The sequence below is a fragment of the Anarhichas minor genome, unplaced genomic scaffold (genome assembly GCF_050575085.1).
Source record: "Anarhichas minor isolate MPS153535 unplaced genomic scaffold, ASM5057508v1 ptg000024l, whole genome shotgun sequence".
Classification (NCBI taxonomy): Eukaryota; Metazoa; Chordata; class Actinopteri; order Perciformes; family Anarhichadidae; genus Anarhichas; species Anarhichas minor.
This window is the reverse complement of record NW_027466470.1, coordinates 5,275,403-5,292,013: the sequence shown is the minus strand read 5'-3', so window position 1 is coordinate 5,292,013 and position 16,611 is coordinate 5,275,403. Positions and strand designations below refer to the sequence as shown.

At 39.9% G+C, this 16,611-nt stretch overlaps 1 protein-coding gene across 1 annotated transcript in view; it reads left to right on the top strand.

The window, feature by feature from the left end:
• The first annotated feature begins 1,557 nt into the window (after positions 1–1,557).
• The window catches only part of st18 (ST18 C2H2C-type zinc finger transcription factor), a 38,539-nt gene continuing 23,485 nt past the window's right edge, over positions 1,558–16,611 (top strand). The window contains exons 1-2 of the mRNA XM_076098530.1: positions 1,558–1,611; positions 2,613–2,787. Coding sequence (XP_075954645.1) covers positions 1,558–1,611; positions 2,613–2,787 — 229 coding nt within the window. The remainder of the gene's footprint in view (positions 1,612–2,612; positions 2,788–16,611) is intronic.

Sequence of the window (16,611 nt, the reverse complement as noted above, 5' to 3'; positions counted from 1 at the left end):
ACAGCCAATCCCGACCATCTGTACTCTAAAATCTTTAGATAAATAAGTAAGTTGAAGCATTTTTTTTCTTTAAACATGTCTGTTATGTTAGCTTGTATAGCCTGTTAGCAACAAAGGACAACAGGATGTAGGATATATTTTTTAATGAACGTAATGACAAAAAAATATATATTAAAAAACAGTAATTTGAAGTGACTATTAAAAATTCAGTCTGTACTTGAAAATCTGTTGATAAACAGGTAAATTAGCAAAGCAATGCTATGTTAGCCAGTTTAGCCTGGTGCTAAAGTGTATCCTACCTGGTTGTTGTTTTTTGATGATACCTGCATTCATTTAACATTTTTTACATTTTTTAATTTAACTAATTTGTTATAGTTTAGTTACAAGAACTCTGAAGCTGACTAAGTCTAGTTCAAGTTAATTAAAGCTAACTAGCTAGCCAGTGCGCTAAGACAGCTAGAAAGTAAGATAGCTAGTTTCTAAGCTACTTTGAGCTACTTAGCATTAACATTTCTGTTAGTGAGCACAGTGTCAAATTCAAATGAGCTTAATTGGCAATCGGCATTTTAGCCAATTTAAATCATTAATTGTGCTCAGGTTTTTATTTTATTTGCTGGAATAACGAATTGAATGTTGTGCTTGACAATGCAAGCAGCTAATTCTAAGTGTTTGGTTTGCTCTGTGCTATGTTTTAATGATAATAATACTGTTTCATGTCTTTAGCTACTGTGAGTATTTCCCAGTGAAACAGAATATTTCAGCGGTGCCCAGTTACAAGTGGGATTTGAATCAAAGCCTTTGCATTTGATTGGATCGCTAACAAGTGGGCGGGCTTAGAATTTAGCCATAGGGAGCTACAGAGGACTGTGGCTCCACACACACACACCTCCCTTATCGTTAAAAGTTGCAGATTGAATGATGGATGTCATGATATCAGTGGTTAGGATTGGTTCATATTACCTTATTTAAGCGCACATCATATTTTGTTTTACAGGAGGAAAAGATAATTGAATTTTGACATTAAAATACAAAGAAATTAATTCTTAAATAGGGGCACAATATGACCGGGGTTGTGATATAAAAGGCTTAAAAGAGCATTTTTTTTTTGCCATGAAGAGTATCATATTGCTATCAAATTAGTTTGCAGAGCTTATCAAATTTGCCAACAGCTTTATTAATTACGACCAAAGGGGCAGAGGTAAAGCAAGCTCTGAACCAAAAAGCACACACACTTGTCCAATTTGGGTAGAGAGGGAGAAAAAAAAAACACATCCAGAGGAGGATAGTGTGCACAAAAGTTGTTCTGTTGCCCGTGAGTGTGGTGTCAGCCAGTCCCAGTCCCTGCGGCCCTCACCGTGCACTGTGCAGGCCTGACGGGAAACTGACTGCAGCTCAGGACATGGCCTCGTTTGTTCACGGTCCCCCCTCTCTGAAAAGAGTTATGCTGTCTGTTTTGAATGGACAGCGTTTTTCTTTGTGTGCCCGATCAAAACAGAGGGCAAAGTTAGTCAGCAAGTTGCATAGCTTCTGCATTCTGATTCTTCAAGCCTCTTTTGTATGAAGTTTAGCGCAATGTTTTACACCGTGTTTGACCTGAATGGCGCGTTGGAGGTAGGAACACTTTTTCCCCCCCCCAACTACAAAATAGAAAGGGGTAGAATGTAATTCTGCTATCAAATATTCCTCATTCATGTTTCTGCTGTAGAACTAAACTCGTATACGGGGTTAAAAGCTCAGCTATAATACACGAAATGACAGAGTGCAGTGTTGCTGAAATATTTATATGCTTTTATCTGATCTATTTCCTAACCACAAGGTATTTGCCTGCGAATCCCTGGCACTTTTGATATTACCTGAAGGCAAATGGTATATAGATTTATACAAGTTATTTACAACAACAGCCAAGCCATTCCTCTGGAAACTAGGCTGCAGATCAAAGGATTGTTTTGATCTCTACTTAGCATATTTGTTTAACCTAGCCAGTGATTCTGAAAAGTGCACAAGCTTTTCGGTGATATGCAGAGCACCCTTTATCCGTCTTTTTCTTCTGTTAGCTCTGGATTTAAGTACTTTCTGTATTTAGGAGACAACTGGATTTGCCAGCTTTTGAAATTTAGTTGCCCACTGCTAGCAGTCTTGGCACTCAGAAATAGATAACTAGGTATGTTCCACTGCTAATCCTGATCGGCCTTGTAATAGTATTTGCGGACTGTACAGCACTCAATTAGGGCATAATGTGCTATTTTTATTTCCTTTAAGTTGGATTAAATGTGAAAACGTGTTTGTTTTTTCCCAGTTTCCATCTACTGTTTACTGTGTGGGCACTTTGCAAAGTATTGTTTTATACTGTTTCAATCAGTACCGCTCTCTCCATACAGGATTGCAAAATGTCAGGAGGAAAACAATGTCCAAACGCTCTCTAAAAAAGATGCCAGGGCAATCAGGAAATTTTCTGGAATGCTTAAGAGAATGCATATGCACACAATGCCCTAATTCTCTCTTACTTTGGGTTTGGGAAAGATGAGCCCAGGTTTATTGAGAGCCAAAAAAGGGGGCAGATGGCTCACAAGAGGGATAAACCTGGGAAGTCATGCTGTAAATGTGTTTTACAGAAAACAATGAAAGGAGCGGACAAAGCGATTGTGGCAAAGTCCTTTGGAAAATGGAAAAGCAGCTCTCTAAGGTCCAGGACCATGGAGAAGCCGGATGAGCCGTCCGAGGAGAGTAAGGAGGAGAGCCTGTCCAACTGCACCTGTGAAGCCCCCCAACTCGGCAAGAAACCAGTTGGTAAAAGTACCGTATCTTCTTATTTGAAGTCCATTCATGCTGCTGTGTCTCCCCGCTTATTTTTCTTGTGGCAATTTTAATTATTACTGTGGTGACTATTTTTTTTTTTTTTTTTTTTCCTCTCCATTTGACTCTCTGGCCTGCCATATCCGGTGAACAAACAAACCACATTGTTGGGCAGGAGAATTCCTTTTGAGGCAAAGTGTGTCTCCGATGATACAGTGTTGCCAGAAAAAGACAAAGCAAAAAATAGCAAACACAAAAACAGTCACAGGTGCATGGGAAAAAGAGAGAACCGAGTGAATGGTCACTGCGGTCCCCAGGAGGTCTTTCAGTGTTAGCCAGTGCGGTGGGTGGACTTCTGACAAGGACGTTGGTTAGCAGCCAGGTGGAGTGTGTAACTGAGAATGCCTCTGTTTATTCTTTTCACATGCTAATGTGGCTCCTATGTGACTTTAATGCGGCAAAACTTTTTCTCGGAGTTAACATTTTTGTTGTTTCAATACCTGCTCTTGTATCACAGTAGTGGTCTAATTCAAAAGGCTCCACACTCTTTCATCCCGGCTTGGGACTGTGCCAGGGATAGAGATATATTAACTCTGCTGGATGTAAAGAAAGATTTTACACTCGTGGAATATTATTTTTCTGTACAAACAGGCACAAATTTTGCTTTTACAAAACACATTTTGTGTTGTTGAAATTATAATTACGAGACATGTTTTGTTTATTACATTTAAAGCATATACGTTGACATCACTATGGATTCCCGGAGGAGGTGGTTCAGTGTTTACGTGCAGCAAAGCAATATGCTCTAACAAATATGTCTCTCTTTGATAAATTCCGTCCATGTTGGCTCTTATCTTATTCGCAACCCATTTTATATAGTGTAGTGTAAACTATGGCCCACAGTATTTTATAGATTTTTATCCTTCTGACAAATCTGTAATGAAAGACTACACATGTGCCCAAGTCCTGAGCAAATGCACCCCTATGTGGACAAAGTAAGAACAGTGGGGTATTTAGATGAAACAGGCCGTGCAGTCCTTATAGTGCAATTGTCTCTCTTTCCTACACTGCTATCTAACTTGTTAGTATAATGGACTATCAATATTGCAGTAAACATGCTTTAAAATATATCTTTCATTAGTTTGTGAGCCAGTCTAATGTCTAATCCAGGAGCACAAAAGAGCAATATGGCCTCACACTATGGGTCTTTCCATACCTTGTAGTGTGCGATCTGTAAATAGCTTAAAAGGCATTGCATCTGCCATCTGCACTTCTAGGAACTCTTCTGCATAACCATTAAAACAAGCTGTCTCAGAGGACATCATTCGTATTTCAGCCTCAACCCTGAATTACTGTGTGTTCATTATAATTATAAGGGAGGAGTGTTGCCAGGCTAGCCTGCAGAATGCCAGGTGCACACTTCCATAATCTACCATTTTAAACAACTCAGAGCATTAGCAACAGTATCTACATGCTATTCAGCCATTAGTTCACTTTGGCTTTCATGCTCAAACTCACATCAGTCATCCGAGCATTTTAGGTTTGCTGCAGGAAACATACGGGAAGAAAGTGCAATACTTTATAGTGCTCCATTTTCCTAAGCCTGCTTAGGTTATGTGACTGAGCCATGCCGCTGTGTGAAATTGTATCCCGATACTGGCACTGTATCCTTGTGAGGGAGTCTTGTAAAATAGGTTTACTTAGCGCCTTTGCTGGCATTTTCCGAAGATAGCAAATGCACAAACACTGTCCATGATCGGATTAACTGTTCAACAAAATGATGTAACTCTTTGTCTTTCTTGTGTGGCATAGGTTTCTCTGCTTAAGTTTAGTGGTCATCCACGGGAGAATAGAAACATTTGAAATCCAGTCACATCATTATAATCCATATATTATAAATGCAATAGATGACAGCCTTGGTTAGTCATCCTTTTGTCACATAAATGTGACATGTGACTACCCAGAGTGAATCACTAAATTCACTAGATTCTACAGATACCGTCTCAAACTGCACAACACCAGTCCTTAATTAGCACAAGTCCGAATGTGTAAGGCATTTCATTTTGAACTTAGCCTGGTGTTCGTCCCCACTGTCGAGGCACAGGATTTAAATTGCATGTGATAAGTGTGAAAGCTTTTTTTTTTTAAGCATCCATATACAGTATAAAGTACGCTATGCCAAGTACACAGAGAACATGAATTTGCACCTGAGGACATATAGCTATACATCCAGAGTCACAAGGTGTGTCAAGGCAAAATGTTAATTACACAATTTATGACAGGAATCAGTTGAAATATCTCCATGGATATTGCTTATTTACATTTTAATTACTACTATTACTTATTCTTATTTTTTTGGATGTGACCATAGCAAGCCCAATTCCTCCCCTACACTAGAAAGGAGCAAAATGACTGTTTTCCACTGGAGGTTTAGATGCTTGTTTATCACTTTTAAATACCATCATCTTTGCTGAAATCCCCTCTCAAAAGAACCTTTCACTTGCTGGAATAAATTCAAATTAAAATTTAAATCCCTCTTTGCATTTCTTCAGCCCTTTTTAAAATAGCTGCCTCCTTTTAGAAAGCTGTTTATGTAGTGATCTGTTCATAATCCAGTTTGTTTCTCAACAGCGAAAAACACAGAAATCGTATTATCACTATCTTGGAGAGATGATGCGAGAAATCAGGAAGTATAAATGTCTGGATCTGTGCAAGTTTTCAAAGTTGTAAAGCTGAAGGATATGGGGAAAAAAAGCCTTTCAATAAAAGTAGTCTGTAACACTGCAATTTGACTTGCAAATATACAGAAATATAAAGTACATTGTGCCGATAACTCAAAAACATTTCACCAACCTTTAGCAAAGCTAGTGTAGAAATATACAATGAGTGCTCATTCAACAAATACACAATATTTTGTCATGTTTCAGACAATGTAGACGGTACTTCTCAGTATATAGCAGATAGATGGCTCATCATAAATGTGGATGACATACAGCTATTGAAGATTAACCCTTGGCTCCGTGGCTGACAAGTCTGTAAACAGCTCTTTTCACTCTGAGGAGGTGCTCACCTTCTAATACACTCAGAGAAACAATATCCAATCAGAGACGTAACAAATGTAAACAAAAAGAAAGCAGACATTTCCATGCCATGCCTTTTGATAACAATCCATTTCAGATGTAAAATGACACAGAAGAGGCCATAGGGAAATTTAATTTGCTCAAGCTAGATTGGATTTATTGTTTGGAAACAAATTATAATTGTGTCTCCAGAAAGTTAACCAAGATCTAAACAAAAGGAAATCAATGACCCACCCCCATTAATCACTCAAAGCCAGCTACTTGTGCTGAAGAAACTAACTTCATAATCAATTTCTTTGTTTTGCTAGGAAGACATTTGCATTTTCAGTTCATGTCAGCAAGCTTCCTGTGTCTGGTGCAATCAAAAATTGCAAGCCATCCACATTAATGGAGTTTTTTTTCCTCCTATTTATTCAAGTGCATATCTCTGAATACTCAAGATGATTTTAGCTTATTATGCAAACTACCCAACAAATATTTTAAAGACGGGGGGAGGGAAAAAAATCCTGTTGAGTGGCAGACTTAACTTTTCTGATGCTTCTCATGCATGTCATGGTAAAAAACAACAACATTTTAGTCTTTTAGTTTTAATGACTGACCAACCAAATATCTGCGCCTTAGCATCTTGCCATCGAGCACCCACGGGACTTGTGAGACCAGACAGAAATGCCTCCTGTTAGTTGTGTCTAGACATGCTATTACGGCCACCAAGGTCATTATCAAAGCACGCATTTTACACACCTGTTACCATTGTTTAGACGCTCGTTTTTTTGGCTGAACATCCAAGCTCTTATCTGGCCAATTGTAGGCGTGTCTGCTTCATTGTCTGCCCGCCTGAGTAGAAAAGATGGGCAGGGACCCCTAGAGACGCCCAGATCTGGACCTAACCTCTCAATGACACAACACAATGAGTCCACGGCCTCTGAACTACAAAAGCCAGAAATCAACTGACCAGTCATGCATTGATTTCTTAGATGTAAGCAATCAGATGCTCTCATGTGAGGGCAGTAAAAGTAAGGAACCAGCAGTGATCACTAATGGCTTTTAGTTGCTACTGGATCATTCGAACACGCAGTAATAGAAAGAGTATAGATTGAATTGAATCAATATTTTTCTGGATCCACATGGTTTTAAGAATTACGGGTGAACCTTTATTTCCATGCACACAATTTACAGCCTTATTCTGATTTTTTCTACACCACAGAATTAGAGATTTGGCCAGTTTGTTGTAGTGACCACTACTGACTGATGCTTTTCATTGGTACTGATAAAGTGAATAGTTTCGAGCTGCAATTATACTTGCAACAATTAAATCTTTAAATCAACAATTTTTCTGGAACCACGTGGATTCAGGAATTTGGAAGTAGACTTTTAATACCATGCACGCAACATACAGGCTTAATTGTGATTTTTACACACAGAAGTCCATGTTTTGGTCACTTGTCACATCTAGTAAAACTGTATATTTGGCCACTTAGTAATTCTATTAGCTTTTGAGGACTACCCAAGTATGTTATACCCCGTGAGAGGAACATTCAGCGAATTTGGACAACAAACTCAGATATAACAGAGCCCTAGATCCAAAAAGGAGTCAGTTCAAGGCAGAGATAGAAGACATCCTATATTTGTCCATAAAACATTTGAAATGTTATTGAAGTGTCTTCAAAGGACAGTGGATAAACATATTGTAAGGTTGCCCACGGTCACACACAAATCGCCCCAAAGGGGATTGCTGGGAAGTAATCTAATCATTTCTTTTAACTGAGACACAGTGACATGCAGTGTAGATAATGATCCCCATGAAAAATGTACTGTATTTTCAAAAGAATATTCCCTGTCTGCTGACATTAACATAAAGATAGTTCTACATCCTGGAGCCATATCAACAACATGTACTTATGTTTGCTTCCTCGTATTTGCATATGCAAATACAATTTTTTTTAAACATTTGATTCAGTCCTTTTATGTGACTTTGTGTGATGAACAAGCGGCATCAAGTGGTTGCACAATGAGGTTTCAGTACCACCAAGAAGCATTTGTGTCATTTTAGACCAAGCTTAAAGCATTATAGCTGAAATTAACCACAGTTTAATATAGATTTTTACACATCCATCACATTCAATGGCACAGTGTGAATATGCATTGTTGTTTGGGTGTTCGGGCTGCCATACGAAATTAGCCGCTTCGCTTTTGTCGAAATTACGGGGCGGGGTGTTGAGTGAGGGGGTTTGTTGAAGTTTTACTGCTGACATTTTGATCTCGCAGTGCATTAGAAGAATTCAGTTAAACATATTTGTGTAGGTTTCACAGGAGGAAGGTATAGTGCTCCAAACAACGGGGTGCTGTGACCCTTCGCTTTGCTTACGTAATTTGCAGCAGAATGCAAAAAGCTTTTAGACACAGATGTGACCCATTGTAATACCTTTCAAAATGCAATCAAACACTTTCTACAAACATGAGCAGGACTTTTTAAATGTGAACCCTTGTTTGACATGTAATTTTGTCCAACCCACTCCTCTTTCATTTCTCCATCAGCTCTCTGCAGTTATGCCCACATTTCCAGTTGATGAAATAGCTTGACAAAACACTAGTTTGTGTTCGATGCCTGTTCTGAATGAGGTCCCTCTCTCTCTCTCTCTTTTCTTTTTTTTTTTCTAGATTAAACAGATGTTAGGTCCAAAAGAAAATGTTACATTTTGTAATGGCGGTGCAGTGTAGTCCTCAATATGTTGCTGATTGCTTTACATGACTTGATTCTTTTTTTGTGTGTGTTTTCTTCCAGCAATACTGATGTCTAGTTCAGGACATGAAATAATCATCCCTAGAACAAGCTTGTTGTGTCCTCGCAGCGAGATTGCCGGCATAAGCAAACAAAGAACATGTTATTTGATGAGATGCCTAGATAGATGATTCTTTACTTTCATACGATTATCAGGCACAAATGGTGACAAAAAAGAGGGGAAAACCGAGCAGGTCGACTCTCTTTGTACGTCTCTTTCGCAGTGTATCATGAATTGGCTCTCGAAGACAGTTAGGAATTAGACTTTCAAATGAGGCATTAAACAAGGTGATGATCAACTGCCAAACCTTAAGTAATGATATTCTCCATCCTCAAGTCCCCAGCCTTGCATAACCAAAAGGCACAAATCACAGAAAAAAAAAGAGCTGAAAATACATTATTATTACATATTGTGTTCACACGTCAGTCCCCGGGGACCGGGGGGGACATCACCTACAGATAAGCATGTTTGGGTGGCCCCTACCATCAGCTGTGGAAGAGCTATGCTTGGATCTTGAGGGGGGCCCCCCCCTCATGGGTATCACTTATTTTAAATCCTGAGCCCCCCCCCCCCCCCCCCCCCCCCACACACACTGCCCCTCCCCCCTCTTTTGCCCCCCCCCCACCCTCTCGCCCCAGGCTCCACCCAGAAGTGTGGTTGCCTTTGTCATTGTAATCTGGCCCTGTTTGCTAAACGCTTCCACTGTTTACTCTCTGCTATGGGGGCTTGTATGAACAGGAGTCAGCAGGACGCAGGGGTGACATCACTTTGGCTGGGGGGGGGGGGGGGTAGTTTGAAAAGCTGCATTTGTGATTTCTCGGGGCCCCTTTTCTTCTTTTATTCTTCCCCGTCTCTATCCAGGCCTGTCGAACGCATGAGCTAACTCAGGAGGCTAACATGGCCTTCAGGGAGGAATTACACCTAATTACTTGAATAACTGCTAGGCAGCAGCCTTCCGTAGTCACCCAAAATCATTTCCAGGTCTCTGCCTTTTACTGATAGCCAGACGTCTTGTCACAGAGAACCCCGGACAAAGCTTTTACATTCAAATGGTCCAGGAGAAATGAAACAGACTGACAGGTACAAACATAAAAAAAAAGGGGGGGGGGGAAATCAAATTAACAGACAAGGATTTCATATCGTCTATTTTTGTTGTTGCCGTAGCGATAAAGTCGCAGACATTGAAACTGGTCTGTTGAGCCATTGTTATCATCCCTGGCCATCTGCTGCTGAGGAGTGACATTCCCTCTCATTTGCATGATGAGTGATGTATGAGGAGCTCGGGAGGGCATATGCCCCGGTCTTATGACAAAGCAAGAGAAAGTTTTTTGTTTTTCTGTGAATAAGGATCGATACATATATACAAATAAAGCTGGAAGAAGGAAGCTGAAAAAAAGGAATAAATCACCTGCGAGTGTGTATGTGCGTGCGTGTGTTTATTTGCCTGCATGTGTGTTGCATCCTCGCTAAGCGCACACAAATCTGTGGTGTCTGTGCGAGTGTGCGCGCGCATGAGTGGAGGCTAGTGCGCGCATCTGCCTTCTTGTGTGCCTGTTTGTGTGTTTTGCGGATGTGGGAGTAGAGCAAGGAGGGAGGGGGGGGGGGGGGGGGGGTTGGTGGCTGTTGATGTGCAAATGTGCATCATGTTGAAGGGCTGTGAATGGGGAGGTGTGACGTAAAAAGAGACCCGAACGCAGGTGCTTATCTCGAGGCTGTCAAAGGCACAGTATGTCATATTCCTGGGGACTACCTTTCAAAGCCACAGCACCAGCTCAGCTATCAAGAGACTGGGAGAAAATCAAACTTTTTGGATCACAGCACTAGGTTGGTGTCAAAGTTCTTTTTTTATTTAAGATACTGTCAGTTTGGTCAGCATTTATCATCTCTGATACTCTGCATCGCGTATGTGAACGACAAGCCTTTCTAGCTCAGGCTGTTAGACGCTGTAATATGAAAACAGGACTGTTAGAAAACTTAGATTTACACTGAGATCTACTCAGCTGCTAAACTTGTGTTCAGTGGATTTTACAAGATTATGTGAAATAGTATTGTGCTGGCAATTGTTTTCCACTGTGTCGGGGTTGTGTGTGGAGAATATTGCACTGGTGATGAACATTGTTGGCTCGATACAAATCGGTGTTCTTAAAATCTTAGCTGGGGAGCGAGCGCAGCTTCTGTCCAGGTTTCAGACAGTTTGAGAGGAGATTAAATGGCTCAAACAGTTTTTTGAGAGGCATGACCTATTTTTGATCATCCAGATAGCATGAGATACGGTCTATCTAGATTAAAGTCACAGCGTTTGTGTGCAGTATAAGCTTGTCTTAGAAGAGCACATGTTCGTATTGTGTGCAGAGACAAAGCATTGTCAGGTTGCCTGTGGCTTTGACAGTGACAGCTGTACATACAAGACCACTGAGGCTAATGCACTTAAACATTTACTCTGTGTTCCAGTAACGTATTTGAACAGTCGGTGAAGTCTTTTATTGCATCCTGTTCGGGCTTGCTGTAATTTGAATTGTAAGTCCGGTAAAGTTTGACAACTATATGCTAACGTTGTAGTGTGACAGTAATATTGTCTACAAATCAGCTTTTGTGTTAAACTCGGTGGGTGTTAGATTTGTACTAATTCATCAGGACCAACATCAGTGCATCCTGTTCTGACTCTCTGTAATTATTTGTCTTGTAACTGGTGGTAGAAGTGGAATCGTTTAAAAAAAGGATGTGCTAATGCTAAATGTAGTCTGATAGTAGCACAGCCTACAGGGGGAACTTTTGCGTTTTACGTTGGTAAATCTTAGCTTTGAACAGATTCAGAGGGACTAAAGCACTCGACAGTCTCCAGAGCGACTATTGATTTAAGAGGACGGATGCTGGTTAGAAAAGTTCATCATTTACTAGTAACGTGCGCCACGCTAATGGCTCAGAATCTGCTTTATGACCCAACTTATTGTTGATCGTTGTTAAACAAGGTAGGATTTTTATTTTAGGCCTAGGTTGAATTTACAGTCCTGATATTATCAAAACTTCAATGTCTTTTTAGATTTTGTTCCTTATTCTTTTGAACAAGTGAAAATAAACAGTATAGTATAGAGTCTATGTGAGAGAATATATATATATATATATATATATATATATATATATATATAAAGCAACAACATCTGCTTTATCTATTTCCAATGTCTTTCAGAGGCATTAGACAGCGTGATTAAGGTGTTAAATCATTTTTAGGTTTTGAATTACTTGGAAAATTGTCAGTGTTAAAATAAATCAAAATGCCGGTTGTCATTGTGCCGGTTAGCCTCCATTTAAATCACAACTCCATCAGCTTATTTCAGCTCGCATCTCCACTAACAAGGAAAAAAGAGCAACAAAAGACATTAGATAACACAGCGTTGTGTAACTGTGTCACATCTCGATAATCCTTTGAAAAGTTTGGCAAGTAACAGATACAGGACCTGCGAGCGGGGTTATAAAGTTACACCTCTGCTCCTTGTTTTAATTACAAAAGCAGCACAGGCTGTCGCAGGGATGTGTGGTAAAGCAGCGATAAGTAAGAGGCATTATTCCTCTCTGCTTCAAAGCACAGGGATGTTAGTTGCTACACAACACATAAACGTAACCTCTGTTCGCCTGCAGGAACTGTCCATGGTACCTGCTGCTGAACACAAACTTATTCACACAGCTGTGGAGCACACTGAACTTGGAAAATGCTTGATATCTTCGTCCGTTTTATTGCGTTTCTGTGGCTTTTGATTTCTAACAGCTTGTTTTAATTACAAGTCAACTGCCGACGGTGGCACACAATGGAAAAGACAAAATCGAACGAAAAAAGCCCAGCATACACGTCGGTCTGTTGCATATTGTGTTACCTGTTTTTTTTTTTTACCCTACTCAAACTTCAGTTAGTTAATCCAGGAAAATGAATTATGTGGATTTAATTCAACAAGGTCTCAGAAATGATCCATCTGCTGTTGAGCAGCTGGTGAAAGGATAAATGTAATTAATTACTTAACTTTTAACAGTATTCCAGAAAAACAGTGCTGTTTGTGTGTCCTACTGGGAACAGAAATGTAAAGCAACAGTGGGATATATATTTTAAATGTATTCCTTTCTCTTCAGTTCTTAGGAACATGTTTTAAATAGTCTGTCCATGTAGCCCCTAATATTGTTTAAATTGTGAAAATATACTCGGAATATAGGAATATAGGAATTTGTTACAATGAAAATATATCACATGGAAATATTACTGGTAATATTGCATAAATTAAATTTCATCCTATTATAAATTAAATATTATAAATAATAAGTGTGTAGAATTAGATAAAAGTAATCCTGGTTTTATAAATGATAGAGACTTTGTTTTTTTCTGCTTGTTCCTTTAGAAGTGGACTGATCCTAACCAGCCACTCTAAAAATAGACATTTTAATGATTATCATATAAATCGTTTGAAAACCTTAATAAAATGTTAGTGTTTTAAGATAGCATTCATATTTTCTAGCACGGTTCTACTTTGCAGTAAAATAATCTAAAATGTTAACAAAATAAAATAAAACACAAAAAACCCACAAACCTTTTAGTTGATAGTTACATTTGCTTGACAGGGCAAGACTATGAAATTTTCCCAATTAATATTACATGGGATTTTATTCCGCCTTTTCTTGTGTTAAAAATATATTTCAGAATTTACCTTGATTGTAATGTACCTCATTGGCTGTGGTTTTGTTTGTTGGCCTAACTATAAAGGATCTGCTTATACCCTTGTGGGTTGGGAAGAATTAGGATTTATGAATTTATTTCCTCTGTTGTATTGTTTAAACAGCTTTGGTTTAGTTTTGATCCCTTCCTCTTGCCTTTGAGGCTGTTCCACGGTGTCAGCTGTTGACTGATAGTAAGAGAACTGCCTCACAGTGTGAATGAAAGAAAACTAGCGGTTGGTAAACACTGATAAGGGATAAATAGAAAGCGGTCAGGCAGAGATAGTTCTGTGGGAGCCCAGATTGTGTGCGGTCTGTTAAAATGAGATTCTGAGCCTGTCCTTTTTATTCTTCCTCCCCTCCCCTCCCCTGTGCGGCGTTTGTCTGGAAAATCTCCAGTGACCCGGCTCGGCAGTCCCAGGCTGCAGTATTCTTTTTTTGTATTTGTTTTGTTTTCTAACAAGGGTCAAGTTGGCCAATAGACACGTCCCTGATGCTTATAGACAGCTGTCATGACTTCAAGTGCTTACAATCGTAAAACATTTTACATGAAGTCATGGTTCTGCACAAACAAACGCTGCAGCAAGAGATTTGTTAAAAATGCTAAATATATGTGTGCAGGATTTTGAAACCAGTGTTTATTACCTATTATATCACCTTTAAGATGTTTTATAAAGCTGAGTGGGAGCATCCTTTCTTATATCACCCATTACATATGTGCTCAGAGTATCATTATCAAGTCAAAGTGTATATATCACCATGCTATATTAATTACACTCACATAATTAGACATTTACACTCTCTTCACCACAGACCCCGAGGAATATAAATCTCATTTCTCAATTAGAATCACTCCAAATTACTGTTTTATTCAATTCTTTTTTAGGAGCAGTCTGTCCTACCCATTGATTTTTTTCTTCTTCTTCTGGGGTGAATCTATCTTTTATGTGATTAAAAAGACCTTCAGAGGTCTTACCTTGAGGATCACCATGTGGTGTATTTACACAGAAAATAATTCAGCCCATTGTAGCCCGGCAGCTAATGAGATTGGTTGTTAAGTGAATGACACAAAGGCTAAAAAAAAAAAGAAAAGCTTAGCGTTTCGGGTGAATATCACTGTGTCCCTGCGCGCACACACACACAAACACACTCTCTCAGCAGCGATGCTCTGGACTACCCTGTACCCCACCTCGATATCCTTCTGCTCCGTCTCCTCCCCGATGTCACTATGAGATGCAAAACAAAGGCTAAGAGGGGCTTGGTAAGTCGAGCTGGCGATTCTGCCCTGTCGGACATGTTGACATGAGTGCGTTTGGATGCAGGAGACAAGTGCTTCTGTTTGTCTGTGTGAGGATGTGCTGTGCTGTGTAAGCCTCGGGCTCAGATAAGTAGATCCATTGAGGGGTCAGTAACAGTGATGCTTGCTTTATGTTACTCAGAATAAGATCACCACGATGCGCTGAAACTTTTCTCTCCATCTCTCTCTGCGAGCCACTTGCACTTGAACTTCATGTTTTTTTGTTTTTTAAGAGTAAAACAGTTGTTTTTTTGGTGGCTGGGTTTGTTAATGGTGTGGGTTACTCAGACGCAGGTTATTGTTGTCGATCCTTGATTAAAGCTCGACTCGGTGTTGTCCAAGGATTTATCTTTAAAAAAAAAAAAAAAGCAATGAAAGGCATAATAGAGAGAGGCATGACAGCACAAGAGAGGCTCTTGTTAAGCAGCCAGGCTCAGATTGTATCGATTGCTGAGCTGTTTAGATGGTCACTCGAAAAGTGAATAGGTGTCGTTTCGACACAAACATGCACATTCTGATTGTGATGTTGCACCTTCCTGCTTTTGATCCCTGAAGAGCAGCGCTGTGGAGCATCAGCAGTGATTGCTGTTAACAAACGTTTAAGTGCATTAGCTTATCATGCTCCACTGTCAGGCTGGAAACTGGGTTAAAGTCCATCGCGTATATTAAACCCTGGACTTAAGTCAAATTTACATGTTGTTAAAGATTACTCCTTTTTATTGATGCATATAATCATATTCATGGACCATCTGCTGATTTGGCAAGCATGGATCAAAACTCACAAAACAGCCCTGCTAACCTTTTAAGTACAAAATAGTCTGGCTTAACTCTGCTAGCCCAGAAGTGTGCTCGTTCCTCTGTGTGTGTGAGAGCGAGAGTGTGTGAGAGATTGTATGGATATTGGATAATACTTAATTTAGATCCTCCAAGCTGCTCATGCCATATTTTATTTTATCGTGATCGCTTTGCTAGCCGATCAGGGCTGCTGTTTGAACAACTGAGCAAATAATGTTTTGTCTGACAATGAGCAAAGCAGAATCTTGGTGCGAGGAGCCTGATTAAACTCTTGACCACAGCGCGCCGCTCTGAGTTTATACCCGTCGCCATGGTTACGTGGATTTTCCACAGCGCAGCGCCCGCACACTTCCACCCGGCTGTGGATGGCCACGCGGGGCCTTTCGCCTCTCGAGTGTGATAAAACACCGCTTAAGGCTTCCTCTAGTCATCCCGACAGCTGATTTAGTGGTGAACTATCTCCCAGTGTGTGTTTCACAGAAATAGGAATTCACCATTTGGGCACCCTTACTGCGTGAAATACTTATGTTCGACTCATTCCAAACAAAGCTTACGCAGATTGAGAATTCATATGCCAGAGGTAAATCCGAGTTAACACGGATTTATACTGGCATGAGTTAAAGGACTAGAGTTTGTAATCCAGGTGGCCAAGGGATTTTACCATACAGTGGCAAAAATCACTTAAAACTCTCCCAACATCCTAAGCCACTGAGCTCAGTAAGCAGACAGATTGTTCAGAATTGATGACAGCACAACTATATCAGAGCTGGACTCCGTGTTTGTTTTGCGCATGCATGCGAGTGTCTGCGTTCAGTGTGTATGGCCCGTGTGCGCATATGTGAACATGTCTGCTTCCTATATATACACTCAATTAGTACTAAATGGGCTGTTTAGAATAAGACCTTGACAGATTGGTACTATTTTGCTTCAACATGGTAGGGGAGGTGTATTGGGAATACCGCCTTCTATCTGCATAAACATCAGTAGCATGAATTTAAAAAAAAAAAGAAACAGCAACCTCCTCTCAGTGGCCTCCGACTGATACGCAAAGTGATCAAAGTCGCTATAGTATTCAAATAATCAATGTTTAGATAGCCCTTTGCTGAACCACCATATCCAATACATTAAAAATAATGGAAGGAAGAACAAAGGTGTGTCTTCTTATGTGTGT